The 16,058-nt window shown below is 38.0% G+C and overlaps 1 protein-coding gene across 6 annotated transcripts in view; it reads left to right on the top strand.

The window, feature by feature from the left end:
* Positions 1-16,058, top strand: part of LOC131688486 (RNA-binding protein fusilli) — a 351,529-nt gene that overhangs the window by 311,767 nt on the left and 23,704 nt on the right. For 4 of the 6 annotated variants that reach the window (XM_058972767.1, XM_058972770.1, XM_058972768.1 and 1 more), the window contains exons 8-12: positions 496-628; positions 705-842; positions 914-1,129; positions 1,308-1,550; positions 1,642-3,558. In XM_058972767.1, coding sequence (XP_058828750.1) covers positions 496-628; positions 705-842; positions 914-1,129; positions 1,308-1,550; positions 1,642-2,745 — 1,834 coding nt within the window. In that variant the 3' untranslated portion in view covers positions 2,746-3,558. Of the gene's footprint in view, positions 1-495; positions 629-704; positions 843-913; positions 1,130-1,307; positions 1,551-1,641; positions 3,559-16,058 lie in introns of those variants that run through there. The other 2 variants (XM_058972772.1, XM_058972771.1) reach the window with 1 other exon arrangement.

Here is a 16,058-nt window from a genome sequence, read left to right on the forward strand (position 1 = left end):
TGGGAAAGTAGCAAACTTTAAATATTTGTTCAATGAACATTTAAGTCGTCCAAAATGATTAGTCTTAGAAGTGTCTTAGAAATTAACGCAAAATGTATTGAGATTAGCGGTATTTAAATTTAGCGAGATGAGTTTTACATCACCGTTAACAACTAACTTAAATAAATTACCGCCGGTAACGTATTAAGACCCTGATTAACCTTAATCGTTGTAACACGACAAGGCGTTTAAATATACTACGTAGCCATATGAAAGCAACTACTCAAATGCCGAAAAACAGGTGGTAAATGCTACTAATGGATGCAGAATTTATTCAATAGCTTCATTTAACTCGGTCAGCTAATAATAATCTTCAACCGTTTTCCAGAGAACTAAATGCTTCAGCCAAAAAATTAGCCAAGCTGCTCGGTTGCCTTTGATACATTAAACATTTGGTTAACTCATAATATTTTCTTTCCATTTTCTTGCTCATTCTGGACAATTAACTCCATGCAGAGGTGGTGTAGCACTCTGTTTATCACCACAGGGTCGTCGTAACGGTGAAGCGTTGGTACGCTTCGTTACTCAAGAGCATCGCGACATGGCGCTAAAACGACACAAGCACCACATCGGCAACCGGTATATTGAGGTAAATTTAAGAGCGTTTTGTTTTTAATTCTGAACAAAATATTGAATTAACTAATTTCCTTCTCTCTGCCATGCAGGTATATCGAGCCTCCGGAGAGGATTTCCTAGCGGTGGCCGGCGGTGCATCCAACGAAGCTCAGGCATTCCTGTCCAAGGGAGCTCAGGTTATTATTCGTATGCGAGGTTTACCGTATGATTGTACAGCGAAACAAGTGGTAGGTTTGCGGTCGTTGTGTTTCCTATCTGGAGAATGTAAGCTGTAACCCCGTGATTGTATTCATTTTAGCTGGAGTTCTTCGCCAACGGGGAGAACAACTGCACCGTGCTAGATGGTGCCGATGGAATACTGTTTGTGAAAAAGCCCGATGGTCGGGCGACTGGGGATGCGTTCGTGCTATTCGCCCAGGAACCGGATGCCTCCAAGGCGCTTTCGAAGCACCGTGAGTCGATCGGGCAGCGATACATTGAGCTGTTCCGGTCGACCACGGCCGAAGTTCAGCAGGTAAGTTCCATTGGTTTCTGATTGTGATGCTTCGATTATCTAAACACTAACATTGTATTTCGTGTACCGAAATGTTGACCAAGGATTTCGTTCGGTAAGACTCAAAAACTATATACGTTGTTACTTATTTGAATGTTTGCGTATACCAGTTTACTCATTTGTCATATTCCCCAAAAAGGTACTGAACCGCTCGATGGATCCAAAAACCTATGAACCACCACAGCCGCCTTTGATTGCGGCACTACCGCCGGTACAAATGCCACTTCTACCACAACACGTAATCACCAGTGGGACGGAAAAGAACTGCATACGGCTTCGTGGTCTACCGTACGAGGCAAAAGTGGAACACATCCTACACTTCCTGGAAGACTTTGCCAAGCACATTGTCTACCAGGGAGTGCACTTGGTCTACAACGCACAGGTAAGTCAACGAACGGGATATTTATTAACATATATGATCGAGGCAGATCGCCGATGTAACATTTGGATACTGTTGCTTTGTCACGCCGCAGGGTCAGTTTAATGGGGAAGCCTTCATCCAGATGGATTCGGAAACGGCCGCTTTTCAGTCGGCCCAACAAAAGCACCACAAGAACATGATGTTCGGCAAAAAACAACGCTACATCGAAGTGTTTCAGTGTTCCGGCGACGATATGAACATGGTACTGAACGGTGGGTTCCAGCAGTCGTCGAGTATTTCGAAACCGCCGCTACTATCACCCGGTATGTTACAAACTGCGCAACAACCACCAACACAAACCCCACAAACACTTGGGCTGTCACAGCTCCCGTTGACTGCTCCTCCGCCGCTAACGTTATCGATTCCTCCTCCCCATAATCCCCAGTTGCTAGCACAACAGCAAGCTCATTTCATAGCTCAGCAAAGTCTAATGGCGCGACAGGCAGCGGCAGCCGCGCAGCAACAAGAGCAGTTCTTCCTGCACAATCTAGCCGTCTATCCGGCCCATTCTACGGTCGCTTCGAACACGTCGATGGTTTCCCAAGCCCCTCCAACCTATGCCACTGCTAATGCCGTAAATCCCCAAACTGGTAGCCTTCACATGGCCCACGGCCATGCGCCACCGGTCGTTCCTAGCATGAATCAGGCAGCTGCTCACTACGGTCACCCGAGCGCCGTTGGTCAGTACCCCCAATTCGTGTTTATGCCTCGGCACATGATCTCTCCAACCGGTTTTCCTATGGGTTTCATACCGCCAGGCCTGAGTTCACTGCACTTTCCTGGAGCCGCCGGCGCACCCACAGGTTCAGCCGCTGGCCTATCCCAGATCCCTTTTGGCAACCCGGCCGGTATCCATCATCCCGGTACACTCACCCACTCTTCGGCCGCTTCTCAACAGCATCAGCAACAACAGCAGCAGCAACAACAACATGTAGCAGCTCTAAGTGCTAATGCTGCGGCTGCTGCTGCTGCTGCTAATTCAATGCTTCCGGCAAGCATCAAACGCTCATATGACCATGCATTTCGTAGCGAACAATCCTCACTAGCAACGACGACCGGATCCAAGCGTCCCTTCCATGGTGGCTCCCAAGCGGCTGCCGCTGCGGCAGCTACAGCAGCTGCCCTGTATGCCCCATACTACCATCCACATATGTAAGACAAGCATAGGTGTACTATTTTTTTAATTGAATTTATTACGTTGCCTAAATGAGTAACTAAAGCAGATTTTAGTACACAAGTACTAAAATCATTACCAATATATTTTGTAGCCCTTTTTTAAATATAACTTATGAATTCTATTCCATTATTTGATAGTTACATTATCTAGTAAATACATTCCATCCACTGCAAACTGATAACGCAGCTATTGTTTGGAACACCAAGTGGATCCCAAAAAAAAAAACTTAATCACGCAAGACTCTCTCCAATCGAAAGAAGCTACTGAACGTACTTATAAGAGAAGATTCATATACACCGTTGATTCATATACGTTTACTATTGAAATTTTTTATGCTACTTTTAAGCGAAAAAGTTGTGCTAACAAATGCTTCCCAACCCCCTCGCCCCTTCACCAATTTGCTATCCAACATACCAAGACCCATCCCCGCTAATCAAACTACAAATTAACATCATTTTGGGACGCAGACACCAACTTCCATCCGTTTTTGAGACTGACACCTAGGCTGGAGAAGAAGTACCTCTCTCTCTCTTACACACACAACCACACCCCTTCCTCCAAGAACACCAACACACACACACATATGATCAAATTCCCCATAGAGCTGCTGTGTGTAAAACGATATTGTTTTGATTAGCCTCTCACTGACTGTCTATTGGTTCAGTTTCCAATTTTTATCCATAATTGGGGGTGTCGGGATCGCTGATGCTATTTGTTAAGGAGCTACTAGAATTCATTGTGAATGAATTGTGCGAGACGAATGAATTACATGTAACAAATGACAGCTCTTGATCACTGATATTTTTTCTGCAATGTTAGATTTAGTTTCCAACCTGGAATTAGTTAGCGTAAAACTATAGATATTTACATAATTGCATAAGCGTTCATCAGAGTAATATTTTCCACACACATACACACCTACCTAACCAGCTGGTGAGCATATTGACGGAACGGAGTTACATTGTGAACTGTACGCAAATTTTTTTGATAGAATTAACATTCCTTGAATACTTTGTTACAAATCTGCGATACGACATTCATTTCAGTACAACTAACCCATTCCCATTGGTGGACCGTGCGTGCTCCTTCCAAAAACAAACAACCCAAACACGCCGCACACTTAGATGCGCACATTTACACACGCATTGAAGTTACATATATCTTCACTAACAAAATGCGCTACTTCCGCCATTGGTTTGAAAGAGAGAAAAAAAAAGTTCGTTGTCGTTGATTATACAGTTACTAATGTCATGTTTGTTTATTTTAGTACAATCGTCCCTTCCTGTTAGTAGCATTCCGATTTGTGGCTGAGAGGGTTTGAGCTAATGTTTTTTTCATGTTTCAGTTAGATGTTATCGAAACAATAACTTTTGTTATTGTTTGTGTGTTTAAATGTTTTGTTTTATTTCGTGTTTTTTCTTTGTTTACTGAGTACGGCATTGACCCGTGCAAAAACACACACGCTCAAATGCTCCAGTCGTTTTGTATGGTAAATAGCAGAGTATGTTAAATAAACTGGTACTTTTAGGGTTTTAATATGAAACACACTGTGCAGGATGCTTTTCTAACGTCAAACGTGGCCAATGATATTGATGATGAAACATTCCATAAATCCGTACTAAAACTTCCTAATGGTTCAGCTTGACGTTTGACTAGCGAGCTAATGTTGCGAGGGAATGGCTACGCTGTAGTTTAGGTTAGGAAATGTTGTAATGTGAACTCATCTGCAAAGACAGAACGGGGGAAATTCAAACGCAGAAAAGGGTTTCGGTTGTTAGGTTTCAATCTCATTTGGTTTTTGTATTATTTTTTATTCACTATCATTCTATTCAAGGCAACCGGGATGCGATAATGATTTTAATCCGTTTGATGTATCGTGGTACAAGTTTTGCTATTTCACGATAATGCACATTTTTATCGGGTTGTCTATGGTCTGTTTTGCTTTTATATTGTTTTACCTATGTTTCCAGTTTGAACTTTAACCTTTCTGTCTTCCGGTGAATGGATAGTGTGTGTAAATTAGAACACACAACCACATAGAGGCGGTTGTAGAGAAATCGAAAGATAATGTTGTGAATGTCGGTAACACTTTTTGTTCCCTGCTCAGCTCAATACAATGTTTTTTTTTTAAATGTCTGTGTAAGCGTATGATATACCAAGTAGAAATAATATTTTCCTTATTTTATTTTCATATTTTCTTTTAGCGTAAGCAAACAACAAAACAAAACAAAAAATGCGTTTCGATTAAAATAATTAATAATTAAATAACAAAAAATAACAACGTGGTTACAGTTTTATTTGCCATTCACACTTTTCTGTCATCTTTTGCATCACCATTTGTTGCTAGTGGTCGGATCCAGGGTAGATTTTATTTTCCAGTGCTGGAACGCGGTTGTGTGTCTGTAATGCTTGAGTCAAATTGTGCCCATCATCGCATGTTGAAATTCGGTATATATATATATATATATATATTTTACTTCTAGTAGGTATCATATAGCAATATCACTGGTATCGTGCTGCGTTCTTCCTGTCTACTCGAATAACTGAAAGGACTTAATATCGTGAGGATTAATTTACATGTTTCGTAAAAGTTTTACCCATTTTTTTTTTGTTTGAGCGACTCAAAGTAAATATTTGGAAAAGCAGATTGAATCTTTAATGTAAAAAAATGTCTAGAGAAAACAGCCGCTTATTGATGTAAAGTTTTTAGTTTTATTTAATCGAGGAATGTAATTTTTCACAAATTTAAAGAAGTAAATATTCGTTTTCTACCGATTTTTAACCAGATGGTTCTTTCGGTCGACTTTTTTGAAGAATAGTTTTAAAGTGATTTTGCACCGAAGGACCTCAGTTCGATTTTTTCCTTCGGGGTTTTTGACCGGTTTTATACTTCAATAAAATTTAAGTTTGTTGAAGCAGCCTTATCTAAAACATTTATTACTAACCAAATGTCTCGGAACAATTTCATATTTAGAGGTTATATATACCCAAAACGAATCTTCGGGAGCGTAAATGCATCTGCTTTTTTCGCTCTCGAAATGCGAGCGAAAAGCTTTCAAATGATTCGTTAGTGGTCAATCAACCACATTCTTGTACAATACAATATCGAAATCCATAGCTATACGTTGTTGGCTACATAGTGGAGAGATAGCTTGAATAACACATACCAACGTCTACATGTTGTCGCATTTGTGATCGCTACTGCAATGATAAGGAGTTTATATAGCCCATTCGGAACGCTACTAATCATGTGCCGTTATGGCCACGGGTGTAAATAGGCGTTTTAGTCCTGATGCTACCTGTTAGTCTTTTTTCTAGTAAGGCTGCCCAACACATACATACAAACGGAATATTAATTCAATTGGGAAATTGGTATAAAGCACAATGCGTCAATGACGATGCTGAAGTGCGACGGAGGGGGTAAGCAAAATCATCACATTCATCATGAGTATGAAGCTTATATTGCTTGTGGCACTAAAAACGGCCGTGGTTCTGAAGAGAAGACGTCGAAACGCAAACACCTGAACTAACTAAAAACTGGATATTAACCGCACGGCGCACTTTCTATTAAATTCTTCTCATAGACTGGTTAGTTCGACTGGTCGGTCTATGAAGTTTCGTCTCTATCACTTGAAATATATGTGTTTTGACAGCTCACAGTTTTCAGTAGCAGTTTGATCACTCGCACTTTGAAAATGCAGAGTCCAGATTAGTCGGAAGTGCGCAATGCATTTTTGTCGAGAGCGTTACGCCCAGCTCAAACTGTGCGCGAATAGTTCCATATTCAAAAAGTATTGCTTTTGGGTATGAGATTGAGAGCGCAAACACAGAAAATGTGAGTGCGCGGTTTTAGGTATACCTCGGTAATCCAAAGTTTCTTGATTCTTCTTGAATTCTCTGGAACAGTCTTGGATCAGGCGGGGCCCCTGGGCACTACGAAACTAAAAGGCTCCCACAAACTGCTGTAGAGTAGGGTCATAAAAATAACCGCCAGCATCACTCAAATTTGAGCCAAATCATCCATGCATTTTGGAATCATTAAATAAATATAGTGTGGGAATCGAAATATATGGATAAAACACATAATATCAGATTTGCATCACTAGGTGTCGTTAATATCCAAATGCCGTCTAAAAACGGAAGATGATTTTGGTAGAAAAAAGTGACTACCATTTCTGACCAATAATGGTAAAGAGCCTAATACGCGATACGCTGTGGTATCTAATAAAGGATTTCTGGAAATATGCTAGATACAAATCACAACAATGTTGAAGATTCATTTGACTACACCACTAAAACCTTCCTGACATCCCAATTAACCATAAGCATTAAGCCATTGCACAATTTTGAGTATACATTTGCACTAATGTTGCATAGAAATTCAATTACAGCATTAACAATGCAATCAAGCTCTATATTAGCATCATAAATTCACACATACACATCCGAAATATAGCATTATCGGTTGCTTTATGTGCGTATATAAAGCTAATATAAGGCGTACATGCTTCAATGATCTTTAAAGCATGTATGCTTTCCATATGCATTTAGTGCCACTATATAGCAAATATAAGGCCGATATAATGCTATTATAATGCTGTGGGTTTCTTCGTTATGCAACTCCTCTTGAAGATTATATTCGGCATATTTCAATTCTTTCGAATATATGCAATATATCCTAGGCAGCAAAAGCTGTGCACTTGCCGTGAGGGACGAGACAAGGTACCTCTGTGTGAGACTTACTAAAGATAATTTTTATAAAACATCGTGTGAGAACGAAATTCCGATGAGGATATTCATTACAATGCATTAGAAGCAAGTCGTTTCCAAACAGTATTTTCAGATTTTTCCTTTTTGTTCATCATACCGAAAAGGAAACATAGAAAATCGTTGTAAAACTACATTGCGGAAAATGACAATTCAAGCTTTCTAATAGCATGACATTTGTGCACTGGTGCTATACACTAGCATTAGTACTGCAAAACGGGCTGCTAACTTCTGCACAGTAGTAGCAGTATATTTCGCCTTTTCTGGCACAATACTGGCATTATATTAGGATATATGGCTTAGCGGCACTTTAAATTCGCTCTTTATGGCTACATTATAATGCTTATTGGTTACTTGGAATGACACTATGCCAATCAACGAAAAACAAATCGCAATATGCCAATAAAATTCAACTTGTAGGTATATGTTTCATTTACGACTCAAACATGATTATTGACATGAAACGTGTCTCAATTAATATTATTTTGAATTTAAACTCCCGAGTCGCCTCAAGATTAGTTTATTTTTTTGTACTGCTACAGAAATTTTGAGCATTTCGTTTATGGTGACTAGTTCGGGGAGGCGCTAAAAGCGAACACGTACATTTTAAGTACCGTAAACCGGGGTGACGTTGATCACTTTTCGAAGTAATTATTACATATTTTTAGACGCAACACATTTTATTCAAGTTTAATATTTTTAAACCATGTATTGATGTGTGGAGAACAAGATTGGATGGTTTTACCTACAATTGTCTGCTTATAGTCTTTTTTACATTTCTTATAAAAGAAATGTATAGAATTCGCTCAAACTTTCAAAATTTTTTCCGAGGCCCGGAGGGCCGAGTCTTATATACCAATCGATTCAGCTCGACGATTTGGGACAATGTCTGTGTGTGTGTGTGTGTGTGTGTGTGTGTGTGTGTGTGTGTGTGTGTGTGTCTGTGTGTGTGTATGTAACGGACAAATTCTCATTCGTGTTTCTCAGCAATGGCTGAACCGATCTTATCCAAATCAATTTTAAATGAAAGAACAAAAAAACAGTATGAACGCTATTAATTTGTTTTTGATTATGATGTTTAGTTTCCAAGATATGAATGTTTGAATGCGTAAAAATGGCGTTTTTTGCAGTTTTTTTTTAATTATCTGTCGAAATTGACAATATAGATTAACAATGTATATGTTTTTAGACAGCTTTAACGAATACCTTTCGAACAAGCTATAGATTGTTGAAATCGGACTATTATCAAAAGAGATATTTAACATTAAATGCGGACGAAAGATTTTTATCATTTCCCATTGCCAGAAATATGACCAAAAACATGTAATCTATTATTAACGCCAAAACGGCTTATTTTAGGTCAATAGTATCTTCGGAGAATATAATGGAGGCAATATGCCCTTTCTTTTGGTGTTGTGCTTTTTCAGATTAATCCTCCTATGAGTGAGATATTTTCACAAATTTTCTTGGAAGTGATTATATCGAAATGATGCCTTCAGCAAATTTGTAGCTCTTACTTTTGCGAATAACTTTAGTGAAGACTTCAAATATCTATTTTGAATACTTTAAAAGTTATGGCTTGTTGTTTGTGGATTACTCTTTGTCGCCTATTTTTTTGTTCAATATAGTAATAATGCATTGAAATAAGCCAAACATTATTACGATAAAACGAATTTTGTATTTCATTTTACTATCTACAACCGCTAGAAATAATCACCGAACACTTCCAAGTTGTCTGGAAGGAACTTGATAACTTATCAGTGCAAAAATGTTCATTTGTACGAACCTTCTGACTGCAATTTTTCAAACTTATAACCATTGGATCGATCTGAAACATATCGGAAAATGAAAGCGAAGTAAATAACTCCAAGAAACGGTGTAGCCAAGAGAAGGTTTTGGGGTTTAACACCATACAACCCCCCCCCCCCCGCATCAGCCAAAAAAATATTGGATTGAAGTTGATAATTTATTGATGCTGACTGATTTAATTCAATATTACAATAACAATTATCTGATCCGTAGATTGATAACCTGTTGTTGTAAACATCATGAAGACTTTTGATAAATTGTCGGAATGGTGTCCTGATATGTAACTGATCTATTGGTCTTGATTTCACAGTTGTCTAATAGCATCAATATCAAATTCCTGCCTGAAAACATTCCAATAGAAAATTTCAGAGTTCTGTAATCAATGATAATCCTCAGATTTATTTTCAAATCGAGCTCGTTTTTGTAGAGATGTACTGTAATAAGGGTCTTTATTTAATAGGAAGCGAAGTAAAAATTGATTTAATGTCTATGAAACATAGAACTGCGCACCAAAAAATGCATAACTTTCAACATTTGCTAAAAATGTTTTTGCCTTTCTCATTCACTCTAAAATTCGTCAATCTAATCCCGACCGGCAGGGCCGAGTGTCATATGCCAATCGACTCAGTTCGTCGATATCGGAAAATGTCTGTTTGTGTATGTATGTGTGTATGTGTGTATGTGAAAAAAAATGTGACCTCTGTTAATCAGAGGTGGCAGGATCGATGTTCACAAATGAAATGAAAAATTTTCAGAATCAAATTTGTATTTTTGATGCCAAATGACTTTATAATGCATGAAACATTGCGATTTGATGTAAACTCGAAAAAAATAATGTTTGACAAAAATTGACTTTTTTGGACTTTGGTACATTTTTGCCTTTCTCATATAGAAAGGTTATGCAATCACTCTAAAAATCGTCAATCATACCGGCCCAGAGGGAGTATGCAGTGAGGGGTTGCTACTTTAAAATTAAAACTAGTTTAAAATTTCTTAACAAGTTGAAAATTTTCGGCAGGACCCGGACCTCCCGGATCTTTCTCCATGATCCGCCGCTAGTTTTAAGCGATGTTTCAGTATCACATAGTATCTCAAGATCGTGGCTGTCGATCCATTGTACGTATGTGCAAATCGTACTGAACATGTAATATTCATTTCCACCATTGTATTGAACATAACCAGCCATGGAATCGTAGTCTGGAAAAATGAGAAAAGCACAATTGCACCACTAGGTGGATTAAAACAGGTTTTTATTTTGGGAATGCGTCGAGTTGAGACGAAAACGTAATATGATTAATAACGAGGATAACACTTTCCGAATGTAGAGAGAAATTTATGAAAAATGACGATTTCCATGCGACTCTAGCAGGTCCTGATCGATTTTGATGAGCATTTGATTTTTGTTATATGACCAATTATATGTATAGGTCAAATGTTCAAAAACAGTAATTTAAGGTCAAGATAACATCATTTTGAAACCGCCAATTTCGGAGGTTTAGTATCTTCGATGAGTTTTACAAACGTTAAACAGCGCACCATTTAATAAAATAATTTTGACGGTATACCATCCAAGAAGTATTTATGGTGAATTTTCTCAGGTTAATATTCATGACTACAATAAAGTCTCAACAAATTCGCTAAAGACACGAACTCTGTTACTATTTTCTGAAAAATAATTCTGCATAAATTTAAAACTTCATAAATTACGGTTTCGGAATTATGCCGTTTGGACAGTAAGATCGATTTTCACCAAACCCCCACCAATTGTAAAATTGGTATTGAAAAAAAAACGTAAGGGCGATACTTCAATGCTGATAGGTGGGACCGAAAAAGTAAACAATCGCCAAAGGGGCGATACTATCATTTTGTCAATTTCAATAGCAAACACAAATTTTAATTTAATAATTTCAGATACTTCATGAAGTTTTGGGTTTCGATCACTGAATCATGCAATCTAGGATGTAAAAACACAATAGTTCTTAAATAGGAAATAAAACCAAGTCTGGAAATATTCACTGTTGATTTTCTTTGAATGGTATTACTGCTAGTATCGCTTTTTTCAAGAAAAAGCGTTGATTTCTTAGTTCTCAGTCGCGTTAGAAATTTGAGTAAAGTATAAATTTCAAATCGATTCAAAGAAAAATTCGATTTTTTTGGCTCAGTACAATATACATAACCCCTTTAGGAAAATTCAGTTTTCCCACCACAATGCATTGATTGAGGAATTTAGATATTTTATTAACAGAGCATTAGCAATTGTATGTCTATTTTTTGGGGCATTTTTTCGCTTTCCCATTGATTTGGTTTGAGATTTCTAGCACTGATGCTGTCATGTGCTGATTTGAACGATTCTCTGAGTCCTGCCACTATCCCATGTAGTATGTGTTATCAAAAACATCGCGAAGCATCAAGTTCTAAATGTTCTCAAACGATATAATATCCGAAGAGAGTGATAAGAGTTATAAGAAATGTCTCATCACACTGTTAGGTGGATTAAAAACGTTTTTCAAAAATGATTTCAAGTTGAAGTCCGTTTTCGTGTTACGGGGTGACTTTGATAACCTGCATGTTCACCCACATTAAGTTATTGATGTCAATGTTTTCATTCAAATGTTTGTTTAAAATAATTCTGGAAAGATACTCATTGTTAAATAGATGTTAATTGGTATTATACAAAGTATTTCAATGTACTGTAAAATTCGAGTAACCAAAATTCGTATAATTTGTGTTCAACTAAAATAAAAGATTCTGAAAACCTTTAAAAACTGCTAAAATTGTTTTGTTTCAGTGTTTTATCAATGTACAAAAAGTTTCATCCATTTTAACACGTTGGGATATTGAACAATAAAAAAATGTTGCGAAGTTTAGCTTAAAATAATTTGAAATAATTGCCAACTAGTTTCACAAAAAATGTATTAAAAATAAACAAACTCTTAAAACGAAATTTAGCATATCCCCATCTAAAGGAAAATAAAAACTCGCTTGTAATTTATTACTCTTGCTCAAATCTGAGATTTATTTGTTTTATAAAAAATAGACACTTTACGAAGCTTCGTAAAAATCAGGTAAAGTGAAATTTCGGTTTTTTTGTAGTTTTTGTACCCAAAAACCGAACAATATACTCAAAAAGTATAACAAATAAAATTTATAAGTTTAGAGTAAAAATAATTTCAAATTAAAATGATGTTGGTTTAATAAGCGATCTACGAAAAAAGTTTCGAGTGATCAAAGTCACCCCGATGCTCAAAGTCACCCCGGTTTACGGTAACAGTAATTGTCTACCGATTGAACAAATTGGTATTTCGAAGATGGCACCGGTGATTAAGTGTCAAGCCTTGGGTTAAGATGATGAAGTCGCCTCCCTGGTGTCGGTGATAGGTACTGAGCGCGGAATGTGACCACCAGGAAATAAATGTGAATAATAACAATAATTAGCATTTTAACCTTTCGAAAGTACAAATGTTCAATACCTTAATGGTTACCTTTCCCGATGTGCCTCCAGAGATTCACTATAACTGGCCCAATTTTGAAAATGTTGCGATTAAAATTTAGGAAAATGTTACTCAAATGTTGCATTATTGTATGGAAGCTGACTGACTAGATCAACTTTGTATAGTAAAAAAAATTGAGCCATTTTTGAACCGTAAAAACTTTTCCTCGCGATATTACCTCATTAGCCATAATTTGATTGGGAAGACCCAACACTATAAGAATGTTCGTAAAAATATTTCGTGTCAAAAATATTGGTACCAATCAAAAAATTTGGACACCAAGGGTCTTCAAATCTCCTTAGGCATTAGCATTTAGATTTAAAGTAAAGGTAAGGTCGATTTGTGTACACTTTTAACCTTTTTTCATGTCCAACTTTTTTCTAGGGTATTTGGGGTTCCAAAGCTATTTTTGCTTAAAACTGTTAGGGTCAAGAAACACGGAAAACCTAATTTGATCTAGATAGGTGCAGTGTTAGAAGCTGTTCAATTCTTTACCTTCCGATGCTCAATACAATTCTCCTAGAATATTTATAGTAGTTCTAATGTATGGAAAATGTGGTCGAAGACAGTTTAATTTGTCCTATTTCATCAGTTTTCAAAAATATAGAAGTTCATAGCTATATCAAAATTTCATTTTTCACCGTGAACTGAAATTGTTTCTGGCAGCACTACTTCAGCGGAATACAATCAGACTATTTGCCATAGCTTAGATTCTACTGATAAGACTGTTAGTGCTCAAATGAAAGGTTATAGTCACAGTTATTGGCCTTTTTGTGAGCAAATCTGGCCTAAATCAAAGGTTACAGATGTTTGAAAACGTTGTTGTTTATAAAAAACATGGGCATGAAGCGTTTAATTACACTTTCGCATGGGTTTTTTACTAAAATAAGCGTTAACCGTTGATTTTTCTGTTGACGGTCTCAGAAGTGTTGAACCAGTCTTCCCATGAACATCGATAAGTTTGCACCTGTGTACAAAATTTCGTGCACGCGTTCAACCTCAAACTTTCTTTGCCTTTGTGTACTGGTTCGCCTCGAACACCGAACCCAAGCGAACGATGTGTAAACTTCGGTTTAAACACCGTGTACGTACACCGTGTACGTACACCGTGTACGTACACCGTGTGCGTACACAAGAACGGCACACACAAAACAGAATGAGTCAACACTAGTGATGATGAGTGATAGAAAGAGAAAACTAGTTTCAAGAACCTGTGTGTACGAACACCGCGTACGTACATGGGATTCGGTTGTGCAGACGAACATGTGTACCTGTTTTGGTACGCATTAGCGCGTTCGAGTTTGCACACGAAGTGTGAGTTTAAGATGAGCACAGAACTAGAGCGAATATGGTGTTCGATGTTCATTTGGGATGTCTGTGTTGAACGACTGAATATTTGCCACATCTGCGGATCGCTTGCCAAACAAGGATTGTGTAGCGAATTTCGAGATATTCCATTTCCACTTCCTGTACAGCTTCCTTGTGTTCATACCGTGTTCTGGTTACCGCTCCTGTTCGGTGCCTTGCGAACTTTATATACGTGTTGAACAAAATATATCATTGTTTTTGCTCAAAATAATTGAAAGCCCGTAGTATGATTTTATATTCATTCTAAGGCCCCCAAAATCCCGGGGCTCCTGGCCCAGTGTGCCCATGCGTAAATACAGTACTGGTCAGGAATCAAAATAGGTATATTGTCTCGATTAGCTACGTCTTTCGGAGATTAGTGCCATGTAAGTGAGAGGAAAAGGTAGGAAAATGGAAATTGACAAGACAATGCAATCACAGCACAAAAAAGTAAACAGTAGAAGCCCGACTGATACGGCCTGCACACTTAATTTAGCTCGGTAATTTATAAACAGCCGTGTAGTCAGCAAACTTAGAAACTGATATCTCAGCAATGTGTCATTTGTTTACTGCTTTTCAGTTAAATATTTATTGTGTCTCAGCTAAGAAACGTCACCTTTACTGAGATCCCAGCTAAAAAATTGTTTGCTAAGATCTCAGCTGTTGAGCTCTCGGTAAAAGATGTAAAATACGCAGGAAAAAGCGTGTATTTGGCGTGATTAGGAACAATAATGTAGCCCTGAGTTTTAGCTCGCTGTACATAGGTTCGTCAATGTATGGAGAAGCAAAGATCCGAATACGTAATTTCATTACTGCAGGACAGTTGTATATCGGCTGCTATGATGGCAGAGCTGGTCATGAAGATTTTCACTTGAAATGCGGTGCAGTAACTACTAAGGGAATGTGATTGATCTATTCTCATTTCAAGACAATAGACACCAGCAGCAGTTCGGCCCTTCAACAAAGAATCGTCAGTATAACAAATTACGTATTCTTCAAAATGTCGCTCTATCCAGTCAGAAAGCCATTTCTCGCGAGAAAATATTCTCACATTGAAAGTTTTGAAAGGAAAACTACGTGTGAGTGTAAGGTCACTGAGAACAAGTATATACTCATCGCAAGTGACCATTTGGGGTCACAGTCATGTGTGGCTAGTTGCACGATCTAGTGGGTTACTGTTCTAGAACTCAGTTACCGTTGCTTTTTGTTTCAAAACCACATATAATCTATAGAGCGAAAGCAGGTACTGTCGTGAACGCTCCTGTTAATGCCATCAGGACCATCTTCGAAAGATGGTTTAACTTTGATTGGAATGTCGTAACTGCTTCCATCTGCCTCCGCACAAGGCACCCGTATGCCAGTATTGGTCTAACAATTGTTGTGTAGATCCACTGAATGCACTTGAGTCCCCAAGATTTGCTGAAGGCCGTCAACATTGGTCGAAGGTCATGCAAGCTCTCTTGATTTTGAAATCGATGTAAGCTGACCAATGTAGTTTTGAGTCATCGATTACCCCAACGTACTTTACTTGATCTACGATAATAATTTCAGAGTCACAGAACTGCAACGGACGAGCTCCGGTTGTAATACTTCGTTGCGTGAAAAGCACCATTGATATTTAATTTGGATTAACTGAAGACACCATTGCTCAACAACACAGAAGACTCAAATCAAAAAGTGTGTTAATGCAAATACCGGTGATTATTATATGATAATCATAGGCGAAACCATATGTTTCTTGAACAAGATATCAGCGACAAAGTTTCATAGAAATGGTGCCAGCACACCACCTTCAGGACATCCACAGACACTCAGTTTGCTTATCTCTACTTGTCCTAACGATGAGCACAGATGTCGGTTACTAAGCATTGCGTATCC

Source organism: Topomyia yanbarensis, chromosome 3, assembly GCF_030247195.1.
Source record: "Topomyia yanbarensis strain Yona2022 chromosome 3, ASM3024719v1, whole genome shotgun sequence".
In the NCBI taxonomy this organism is placed as follows: domain Eukaryota; kingdom Metazoa; phylum Arthropoda; class Insecta; order Diptera; family Culicidae; genus Topomyia; species Topomyia yanbarensis.